Source organism: Arabidopsis lyrata, assembly GCF_000004255.2.
Source record: "Arabidopsis lyrata subsp. lyrata unplaced genomic scaffold ARALYscaffold_4, whole genome shotgun sequence".
In the NCBI taxonomy this organism is placed as follows: Eukaryota; Viridiplantae; Streptophyta; class Magnoliopsida; order Brassicales; family Brassicaceae; genus Arabidopsis; species Arabidopsis lyrata.
The window spans coordinates 12,845,717-12,857,866 of record NW_003302552.1 but is presented as its reverse complement, the minus strand read 5'-3'; the positions used below and the strand labels follow the sequence as shown (position 1 = coordinate 12,857,866).

The following is a 12,150-nucleotide window of genomic DNA, read 5'->3' as shown; positions in this document are numbered from 1 at the left end:
CATGGATCGGCATGAATCGTAAACAAAAGTACTTTGGCGACACATTTTTCACATGTAACAAAGGTTTATCTTTAAGCTAAATCTTACAGTGAGCAAATCAGGGGGAGTTCCTAAATCTGCATTCTCCAGATCTGAATCGAAAAACCATCGAATTCCCCAACAGTTCCCAGGCTAGTAGGATTGGGGATAACCTGATTTTCCCAAAGCGACGAAGCTTCAATGCTTTCGTCGCATGTTAAGTTATCTTCACTAAGGTTTACAACAAATTCCTCATCCATTCGAGCTTTTTTGGACCACATCTTCCCTAAAGCAGCTTCAGGAATGCTGTCAAGTCCCTGGTTAACAAACAACAAAAATTCCGACCACCGCTCACTGGAAAGTTCACGTACGAATCCGTGTATAAACCACTCTATTACAGACTAATATGATGGATTAAGTCTATAAATTTTGGATGCTGAAAGTTGAAATTAATTAAAAATATATATATATTCATATATCATCTCATACGCTAACACATACAAAACACACAATACAAAAAATGTAACCATCTCTAATTAAAGTGATATATGGAAACCCCTCAGAAGCATTATTGTCCATGATTAGGAATAATCAATGCATTCACATCAATCATTTTACTTTGGTCAAGAAGATCGATATTACCAACACCAACAATGTTGTTACAGCCAAATTGATTCTGAGGAACAAATTCTTTGAGAGTGTTGGGGATCGTTTACTTCTCAATTCCATTTTCAGATTTTCCAGAACACTTATTGGTTTGTGTGAAATCAAGTTGATTCAGAGGTTTTTCCCACCATGTCATAATTTCTTCTCTCTTATTTGCTATTTGATCCAACATTTTTCTCTTTTCTTTCTCCATTTGAAGCTTTGACAACTCCTGCAATTACATTTATCGTGTTAAGTAAGTGAATCAATACTTTTACATGTAAATAAAAACTGAACCTACCTTAATTATATTCGCTTTAGTTAGTTATACACACATAAAAACAAATGTCTAAAATCAATATAAATCAAAGTTAATATAAGAATAATAATAAAACTTAACCAAATACAATTAGCATTCAAATTTTCTATAAAACTAGGGCAAATCTACTAGGGAAAACAAAAACCCAAAAATAAAAAAAACTATGATCCAAAAGCTAAAAATCCATCGAACAAAAAAAAACTAGTGCCGCAGCTTTATTCGAGTCCATATATTGAAAATTTGAGGCACCAAGTAAAATCAAGTCATGTGTGTGCTTTCACATCTACGTACTTCCGTGTGTTATTCCCTCGACGTGAGGCCAAGTTTTTTAATTAAGATTATAGTAATATTATTATAGGTATGTTTTGTTTTGTTTTTTTTATTTTTGTTCAAGTCGTGAATGAACATATTTGAATCCAGAAATTCGTGTCTAGATTTGTGTTCAAAGAGTTTCAAATTAGAGTAACGATCATTAACTTATTAAAGTATAATTCTAAGAAATTACTGGTTAAAATTAAAACTAATGTTTAAAAAATTTGTAAGCTCTAAACGAGCGGTGATCCAACCAACTCATGCCGTCTAGAACATTTGATTGGGACCGAAACGATTTTAGGTGGTTTAAGCATTCATAAATAAAATATTATAATATGATATCATAAGTAAAAAAATAGAAAGAAAAAATATTATCAGAAAAGAATGTTTAATTAAAAAGTAAAATTAGACCAAAAAAATTCAGTTGCTTAATATCAAATAACATATCAATTTTTATAACTATGGTATATGAGATCGAAACTTATAAATTTAAATCTGTAGTTAAAAATTGGAAAATTACACTGAAATAAATACAAATAATAATTAAATGATATTAATTAACAATTTTTAAGGCCGTTTAGATTGCTTTTTAAAACACTGACTAGGATCGGACCCGCGGTCCACCGCGGGAGAATATTGGTTTACATACGTTGCGTTTAATATTGTGTGTGTTTTTTAGTAGAACGAATCGTGTAGTATACTTATAAATATTCATAATAACGAATTGTAGAGAAAATGTAAAATTGTTTATAAATATACTCATGGTATTAATTATGATTTACAAAATAGAATTTTGTGTTTTAAAATTCTAAAATTAGACGATTCATGGGAATTAGAGCAGTCAAAATAGATCAAAAACCGCGGGTCGAGCCCGCATCATCTCACTATGGGGCAGATTTGGGAAAATATATTAAACCCGCAAATAAGCGGGCCACATGGATTAATTCGCAGTGGGTCATAGGTTTAATCGGTTTTCATCGTCCGCGGGTTGGCGGATCAGCCCGCATATTAGTATTTATTGATAAAATTATAATTTATTCAACATGTGGTAATTTAAACAAACTTTTAATAGTATTTTGATTTATTTATTTATTTTAGTAGTATTTTAAATTTTGGTTACTTTAAAATTATTTAAACAAAATCCATGGACAATCCCGCAAATCCGCATACATTCGCGGGACGGATTTGTATTTCATATATGCTACCCGCGGGTCGTGCGGACCGACTAACTACAAGTCAAAATATTTTTTGTCTATCGCAAAACAGACTTAACAGGACGAATCAACTCGCTTTGACAGTTCTAATGGGAATATTATTTAGTCATACAACAAAATGAAGTTTGGACATAGTAATAATAGAATATGTATCTTATTTGTTAGATGAGAGATTGAAAGATGAAGTATAATGATTAAAAATTAATTATTATTTTTCATGATTCACAAAATTTAATAAATACTTATCATCTTGTTGAATAATTCTAAAATCATATTCAAGAAATTTTTATAAATTGAAAATTAAACTTCTTTGGTAAGCTATAGGTATGAAAATATCATAATTTCGATTTAATCTAATTAAATTAAAATTAGTTACATGGATTTCATATCTATTTAATTTACATGACCAAAATAAAAATATCTATTTAATTTACACGATCAAAATAAAAATATCAATTTAATTTATAAAACAGATGGGTTATTTGTGATAAATTTTCTAGAAATCTTTAGAAACAAATAAAATATCTTTCAATTAATGATAATTGGCTAAAATGAGCGAAATTAATAACAAAAACGTTGATTGTTATGGAATTAGTCCCAAAAATATATAAACAAATTTATTATACGTAATTAATGTATAATATTGTTTGGAATATGCTTTTATTATTAGTTACCATAAGTACAATCAGATTTTATTTGATTTCCATAAATATTTGATTTTATTTCGATTTTTCATTATTAATTCGAATTTATATTCCAAAAAAATTTTAAAGATCCGATTTCAGAATTTCGGGTCAATTTTCTGATTTTAACCCGACCCATTTTCATTTGTACTTCTCTTTTAATAGTATAGAGATTAAAACAATAAAAATGTTTTGTCAGAATATAGCACGAAAAATGATTTTTTACAGAAAGTTAAATTTTAATAAAATCACAGGTTTGATTGAAGTGGGTAAATTTATATTATGGTGCTAATCACATATTACAATAAGAATTAAGGGGTAAAAACCAAAAACTTCCCAAATCAAAAATTCGAAGTTTTCAAATCACCTTTTCTTTATTTGCGTATTGTCCTTTTTCACAACGGTCGGATCACGGATTTTACAACATAACGGTTCAAAAATTAACGCCGTTAGCGTCTAACAAGTCAAACGCCAGCGCCTGCCGTAACGGCTCATTTATATTTATTTTTTAATCCTCCGAATTTCATATTTTTTTTGCTCTTCGTTTTAATTTAACCTTTGCGTCTAATATTTTTCTCATTCATCAATCTCTCTTCTTCATCGGAAAGATAAAACCACCATCGCCAGAAATTCAAAATTCGAATTTGTGTTTGAAATCTCCAGATTCTCGGAGATTGCTTCAAGGAATCGGAATCTAAACTCCGACGTTCGTTGTTTGATCGGTACATTTTCTTCTACTCATGTTTCAATTCCCCAGAATTTCTGGAGATTCGGAGATACATTTCAAGTTTTGAATCTTCCATTGCTGAATATAAACGCAGTTTCTAGGTTTAATTTGGTAGAAATTTCGTTTTTGTTCAATGTTTAGGGCGTGATTCGATGAATCTTTAGAAATTTGTAGATTGGGTTGATGTGTTTATTAGGTTAATGGAGTTTGAGTTTTGTTGATTGTGATTTTGAGCTTGTTTTGTGTGGATCTTTGACTTATTGTGGTGGTTGATAGAGATTTGTTTCTACGTTGATGCAGAGAGAGATATTGATAGTTTTGTTGCTTACGAAACTGTAAGGAGAAGATATGGATTCTAATAATGCGAAAAAAGGAAGTTCAGCGAAATCTCCATGTCAAACTCCACGTTCGACTGATAAGTCAAATCGAGATTTTCGAGTTGACTCAAACTCAAACTCGAATCCTGTTAGCAAGAATGAGAAAGAAAAGGGTGTGAATATACAAGTTATTGTTCGTTGCAGGTACATTTGGTTAATTCCTTTTTGCTGAATGGTAAGTTGTTGTTGTTTCAATTTACTAATCTCCACTCTGGGGGTTCTGTATTTTGCAGACCGTTTAATTCAGAGGAGACGAGGTTACAAACACCGGCGGTTCTTACCTGCAATGACCGGAAAAAGGAAGTGGCGGTAGCTCAGAATATAGCTGGGAAACAGATTGATAAAACGTTTTTGTTTGATAAGGTTTAGTTCATCTCATTACGTTTTTAGTTTAGTCTTTAAGGCTTTTTAGATAGTGAGCATAATGATAAGTTTCTGAAAGAAAGTATCATGCTTACAAGTTTGTGGAATTTGATAGGTTTTTGGCCCAACATCCCAGCAAAAGGACTTGTACCATCAAGCAGTTTCTCCAATTGTCTTTGAGGTTCTTGATGGGTATAATTGTACCATCTTTGCATATGGGCAAACTGGAACTGGTAAGACATATACAATGGAAGGAGGAGCAAGAAAAAAGGTAAGCTAACCATTTCAAGAACATCATTTGAAGTTTCTTCACTGATGGTAACTGAATCCTCATTTGATGTAACCTATTTCTTTTCTTGACAGAATGGTGAAATTCCGAGTGATGCAGGTGTTATCCCTAGAGCAGTTAAACAGATATTTGATATACTGGAAGCACAAAGCGCTGCTGAATACAGTTTGAAAGTTTCATTTCTTGAGCTCTACAATGAAGAACTGACAGACCTTTTAGCTCCGGAAGAAACAAAATTCACAGATGATAAATCTAAGAAACCTCTGGCTCTAATGGAAGATGGAAAAGGTGGTGTTTTTGTCCGAGGATTGGAAGAAGAAATAGTGTCTACTGCTGATGAGATTTACAAAGTCTTGGAGAAAGGGTCAGCTAAGAGACGCACAGCAGAGACTCTACTTAACAAACAAAGTAGTAGATCTCATTCAATATTTTCGGTTACAATCCACATTAAGGAATGTACTCCAGAAGGGGAAGAGATTGTCAAAAGTGGAAAGCTAAATCTGGTTGATCTTGCTGGTTCAGAGAATATTTCACGGTCTGGTGCTCGAGAGGTACACGTAACAGTAAAGAACCATGATTTTTCATTGACAGAATAAAGTGTCTTACCTTGATGATTTTTACTAAACAATATGAGATTCACTATATTGCAGGGTAGAGCCAGGGAAGCTGGTGAGATCAACAAAAGTTTGCTCACACTGGGACGTGTCATAAATGCTTTGGTTGAACACTCTGGCCACATTCCATATAGGTAACAGAAAGATTTTGCTTTCAAGATCTCTCTCTCGGGAAGTTTTGAGACACGATCTACATGTTTCTAACCATGTGATTATACACATTTAAATTTCAGAGAAAGCAAGTTGACAAGATTATTGAGAGACTCTTTAGGAGGAAAAACAAAAACATGTGTAATTGCTACAGTTTCACCCTCTGTTCATTGCCTGGAAGAAACACTCAGCACACTTGATTATGCACACCGTGCGAAACACATCAAAAATAAACCAGAGGTCCGTCAAACATAATCGATGATGCTGCTCTTTTATTTCTGCCACTTTACTTATATAATACTTCTCTGCTGCAATCAGGTTAACCAAAAGATGATGAAATCAGCTATCATGAAAGATTTGTATTCTGAAATTGAACGTCTGAAGCAAGGTATATATTTGTCACATACAGTATTGACGATCACCTTTGCTTATCAAATACTTATAGTGAATCTGTTGGGTTAACTGTCTGCTCATGACTTTTCAGAGGTCTATGCTGCAAGGGAGAAAAATGGAATTTATATTCCAAAGGAGAGGTATACTCAAGAAGAAGCTGAGAAAAAGGTACAGTTCTTACTAAGGAATAAGTGCCTCAGTCATTTAACAATTTTAGATGCTAGATTCAGATTTCATTCTGTATCGGTTGCTGCAGGCTATGGCTGAAAAGATTGAGCAAATGGAAGTAGAGGGTGAAGCTAAAGACAAGGTGAGCAGATGAATTTGAATGGATTATAGTGCAGTTTTGTTTTTTTTTTCTTTTTGGCTGTGAGATTAAATTGCAGTTGGTGTCTTGCATGCTACTAAATATGCTGACTATTCTGATTGTTGGATGTAGCAAATTGTTGACCTTCAAGAGCTGTACAACTCGGAACAGCTTGTAACTGCTGGACTGAGAGAGAAGCTTGACAAGACTGAGGTAGTACTCACATGTTTTTGTTCTTGCTTGTTGCCGAGCTCACAGTTCCCTTTTTACTGACATTCAAGGATTATCTTCTTGTACTCTTTCTTCTCTGATTTCAGAAAAAGCTCTATGAAACTGAACAAGCATTGTTAGATCTCGAAGAGAAACATAGACAAGCAGTTGCAACAATTAAAGAAAAGGAGTACTTGATATCCAATCTCCTTAAATCTGGTAAGCTGGTTATTTCTTCAGTTCATTGATATTTGGATAGTTGTATCTTTCAGTTTATACTCAGATAAACCTTTTTCACATTTCCTCAGAGAAAACACTTGTTGACCGTGCTGTAGAGCTTCAGGCAGAATTGGCAAATGCAGCATCCGATGTTTCAAACTTGTTTGCCAAAATTGGTGTGTATTACTTGCTCTCTCTTTTCCCCCAATGTTGTCATCACATTCTGAAAACTAACTGAACTATTCATCCAGAGCGGAAGGACAAAATTGAAGACAGTAATAGATCGCTCATCCAAGAGTTCCAGTCACAATTGCTACGGCAACTTGAACTCTTGAACAACAGTGTTGCCGGTTCAGTGAGCCAACAGGAAAAACAATTGCAAGACATGGAAAAATTAATGGCATCTTTCGTATCTGCAAAGACAGAGGTAACAATAGTTTTCCTTGCCTTCTTAATAAATCTGTGATGCCTATCTACGATTATGTTTACACATTGTTTTATCGTCTTCTCTGCAGGCTACTGAAGCACTACGGGGAAGTTTAGCACAGTTGAAGGAAAAATACAATTCAGGCATCAAGTCTTTAGATAATATAGCTGGGAATCTGGATAAAGACAGCCAATCAACTTTGAATGACTTGAACTCGGAAGTGACAAAACATTCATGTGCATTGGAAGATGTAAGGAGAGAATCATGTAGTCAATTCTCTTAAAGCACTGATATATTCGTATAATTGACTTTTAATGGACCCTATGGATTGGTTTTTTGAAACAGATGTTTAAAGGATTTATATCAGAAGCTTACACGCTACTTGAAGGGCTTCAAGGTCGCCTTCACAATCAAGAGGAGAAGCTCTCTGCATTCACACAGCAACAGCGCGACTTGCATTCCCGATCAATGGATTCTGCTAAGTCCGTCTCCACTGTGATGTTAGACTTCTTCAAGACTCTAGACACACATGCCACTAAGCTAACAAAGCTAGCAGAAGACGCTCAAAACGTCAACGAGCAGAAATTATCTGCATTCACTAAGAAATTCGAGGTGGGTTTTGTGCTACTCATCATTGTCAATGGCATTTAGCTTCATTATGCTAGACTTATATCTTATTGTTCTTCTTTTGTTCATTCCAGGAATCCATTGCAAATGAAGAAAAACAAATGCTTGAAAAAGTGGCGGAATTACTAGCAAGTTCAAATGCTAGGAAGAAAGAATTGGTTCAGATAGCTGTGCAGGACATACGCGAAGGATCATCTTCCCAAACCGATGCATTGCAGCAAGAAATGTCTGCAATGCAGGATTCAGCTTCGTCGGTTAAAGTCCAGTGGAACGCTCACATGGTCCAAGCGGAATCTCATCATCTCGATAACATTTCCGCAGTTGAGGTTGCAAAGGAAGATATGCAGAAAATTCTTCTAAAATGGTAATCACTTCTCTTCTATTAAACCCAAAAATTTTCAACTACTTTATTTTCTCTTATGCGATATTAAACCTTTTGTGTCATGATCGATCCCCTAGCCTGGAAAATTCAAAAACCGGAACCCAACAATGGAAGACCGCTCAAGAATCATTAGTCGACCTAGAAAGAAGGAATGTTGCAACCGCAGACTCTATTATCCGGTAACGCACCTACATCTTTTGCAAATGTTATTAATTACATTTTTCGACAATCAAGCTCATCTTCTCCATGTTAATATAAACCAGAGGAGCCATAGAAAACAATGAGAAGCTACTAGCGCAGTTTTCGTCCGCGGTCTCAACCACTTTAAGCAATGTCGATTCTGCAAACAGCGATATCCTCTCATCCATTGACAGTAAGTAATCACAATTCGTTTGTTTTCATATATCCAATTTATAAGCAATCCTCTTAACTTTGATTCTATCTTTGGTTTCGCAGACTCGTTACAACTCGATAAAGACGCATCCACGGATGTTAATTCCACAATCGTTCCTTGTTCTGAAAACTTGAAAGAACTAAGAACTCACCATGACGACAACGTCATCGAAATCAAACAGAACACAGGAAAATGTCTTGGTCATGAGTACAAGGTAACACGATTTGATCATATTTTATTTTATCTTTTTGGTCAAAAATGATCATTTTATTTAATTACATTATTTTTAAATAGGTGGATGAAGCAACAAGCTCAACACCGAGGAAGAGAGAGTACAACATTCCAACGGTTGGATCAATAGAAGAACTTAAAACGCCGTCGTTTGAGGAATTGTTGAAAGCGTTTCACGATTCGAAGTCACCGAAACAAATGCAGAACGGAGAAGCTAAACACGTTAGTAACGGCCGACCTCCGTTAACGGCCATCAACTGAAGCTTTTGTATGTGTTCGATTATAGGAACACGGTAACAGAGTGTATAGAACGATCAGATTTCTCTCTCCGTTTATTATTTTTTGAACTCACTCTTTTAGTTAATTTTACGTTTTTTTTTTATTATGATAGAGATTAAATTCCCAAATTTTGATTTGAATTTATAACTTCGAAAAATCATTTCAGGAGAAAACTAAATATCGTAGTTAGTTTTTTGTTTGTCATTTGAGAGTATAACTTGAGTGTTACAATGCGGGATACAAAAAGGGTGATAACGAAGATATCACCAAAGACTTAAAGCCCAAAAGAGGGAGACCTGAGCCGGCAGGTAACAAGCCTCCAGAGACGAAGATTAAAACATTAGAATTAAACGACGAGAAAAAGAGAGGCAAAAACCTAAGACCAAACGCAATGGTAAACTCAAGCCTAGAGTGTAAGTAATAAACAAATGCGAAATAATGGAGATTTCGGCTAAGACACAAAACTCGGTTGCAAGTTTGCACCTGTGTGTAGAAGCCACGTGGCATATTATGAGTGGAAAATCATTTTCTTCTCCCTATCTCTCTATCTCTCTATCTCTCTCTCTCTTTTATTTTAATAACTAGGATAGGACCTGCGGTCCACCGCGGGAGAATATTGGTTTACATACGTTGATTTTAATATTGTGCGCGTTTTAAGTAGAGCGAATCGTGTAGTGTATATAAATATTCATAATAACGAATTGTAGAGAAAATATTAAATTAATTATAATTAAACCGATCATATTAATTATGATTAAAAATGAGATTTTATGTTTTAGAATTCTAAAATTAGACGATTCATAGGAAACCGTGGGTCGAGCCCAAATCATCTCACTATGGGGCATATTTGGGAAAATATATTAAATCCGCAAATAAACGGGCCACATGGATTGATTCGCAGTGGATCATAGGTTTTAATCGGTTTTCGTCTGAGGGTTGACGGATCAGCCCGCATGTTAGCATTTATTGATAAAAATATAATTTGTTCAACATTTGGTAATTTAAAAAAACTTTTAATAAATGAAATTATAATATTTATAAATATATTGATATATAAAATTATTTTCTCTAAATTTGTTTTATTTATTTATTTTAGTAGTATTTTAAATTTTTGCTACTTTAAAATTATTTAAACAAAATTCACGGATAACCCCGCAAATCAGCATACATTCGCGGGACGGGTTTGTGTTTCATATATGCTACCCGCGGATCGTGTGGACCGACTAACTATATTTCAAAATATATTTTGCCTATCACAAAACGGGGTTAACGGGACGAATCAACTCGCTTCGACAACTCTAATGGGAATATTATTTAGTCATACAACAAAATAGAGTTTGGACATAGGAATAATAGAATTTGTATCTTATTTGTTAGATGAGAGATTGAAACTTTGAAAGGTGAAATATAATGATTAAAAATTAATTATTATTTTTCATGATTCACAAAATTTAATAAATATCTATCATCTTGTTAAATAATTCTATAAATCATATTCAAGAAATCTTTATAATTTTAAAATTAAACTTCTTTGGTAAGCTATAAGTATGAAAATACCATAATTTCGATTTAATCTAATTAAATTAAAATTTACTACATGGATTTCATATCTATTTAATTTACACGACCAAAATAAAAATATCTATTTAATTTATAAAATAGATAGGTTAGGTGTGATAAATTTTCTAGAAATCTTTTGAAGCAAGTAAGTTATCTTTCAATTAATGATAATTGGCTAAAATAAGCAAAATTAATGACAAAACGTTGATTGTTATGGAATTAGTTCCAAAAATATATGAACAAATATATTATACGTAATTAATGTATAGTATTGTTCGGAATATGCTTTTATAATTAGTTACCATAAATACAATTAGATTTTATTTGATTTCCATAAATATTTGATTTTAGTTCGATTTTTCATTATTAATTCGAATTTATATTCAAAAAAATTTCAAAGATCCGATTTTAGAATTTCGGGTCAATGTTTTTATTGTGACCCGACCCATTTTCATTTGTACTTCTCTTTTAATAGTATAAAGATATAAAATTATTAACATCTATCCGAACAAGTGTGCCACTACTAATGCTCTAAGGAAACAGCTCATGGAGAAGCGAACAAAAAAAACCCAAAGTATTAAAACTGCCCAGCCCACTAAGCTTCCGAAAGAATATGTGAAAGCTTGAGATTACCGATTAGATAGTAGAGGCTATATACCATTTTTTTCTTTTTCTTTTTTTTTTTTTACTTACAATCAAACTCCATATATAATTTTAGAGAGAGTCAATCAGTTACTGTTTAATATATATGGGAAAAAAAAAATCCGCGCACTCTTACACATTTCGCAAGATGATTAGCGCAAGTATTACCACTACGAGGAGTATATTTAATACTAAAAGTAGAGAAAAAAAACCCTTGTAATACACAAAATCTCTCATCTTTGTAGAAAAAGTGGGCCACTCCTCAAAGTTAGAAGTTATCTCTAAAAGCTCTGAGCAATCCATCAAAATGAGGATACTAATCATTAGGATCATCAGTAAACACTTCATCGTCTATAAAAGAGTCTCCAATTCAGCATGCAGTGGGAAAAAAACTTATGCGTGAGCCCTTTAGTCCTAAATGCAACAATCTCCTCCACACAAACAATTCAACCGTGTCCACTCCTAAACTCCTCCCCATGCCATGACCCGTCAATAAAGCATACAGGTCTATCCGCTGGAATTGGCGTCACTTGCACTATAGGGTTCGAAGAGGCTATATACTTAGATAACCCATAGTCGACAAATCATTAGCATCACTAGCATGAACGAAAACAGGACTCAAACGATATAACAGAGAAACGCAAACAAAAATCGTAGTTAGTTACCATGCGTATAAATTAAAGAATTTTTTTTATTTAATGTTATCTTGTTAAATACTCCTAGTGATTATATGAAAAAGTTTTAGTTCATGCGCCTTGACTTATCAGA

At 33.5% G+C, this 12,150-nt stretch overlaps 1 protein-coding gene across 1 annotated transcript; it reads left to right on the top strand.

Annotated features, from left to right (window-relative positions):
- Nucleotides 1-3,728: 3,728 nt before the first annotated feature.
- LOC9315238 (kinesin-like protein KIN-5A) lies at nucleotides 3,729-9,291 on the top strand. Its single transcript, XM_002880952.2, has 21 exons — nucleotides 3,729-3,913; nucleotides 4,219-4,439; nucleotides 4,529-4,658; nucleotides 4,774-4,929; nucleotides 5,022-5,498; nucleotides 5,598-5,695; nucleotides 5,795-5,951; nucleotides 6,030-6,099; nucleotides 6,196-6,272; nucleotides 6,361-6,414; nucleotides 6,544-6,624; nucleotides 6,729-6,840; nucleotides 6,930-7,016; nucleotides 7,092-7,267; nucleotides 7,356-7,517; nucleotides 7,613-7,879; nucleotides 7,969-8,258; nucleotides 8,354-8,455; nucleotides 8,540-8,649; nucleotides 8,733-8,884; nucleotides 8,965-9,291. Exons 2-21 carry the CDS (start codon nucleotides 4,267-4,269, stop codon nucleotides 9,160-9,162), a joined length of 3,129 nt encoding a protein of 1,042 aa, XP_002880998.1. The 5' UTR covers nucleotides 3,729-3,913; nucleotides 4,219-4,266; the 3' UTR covers nucleotides 9,163-9,291.
- Nucleotides 9,292-12,150: the final 2,859 nt, after the last annotated feature.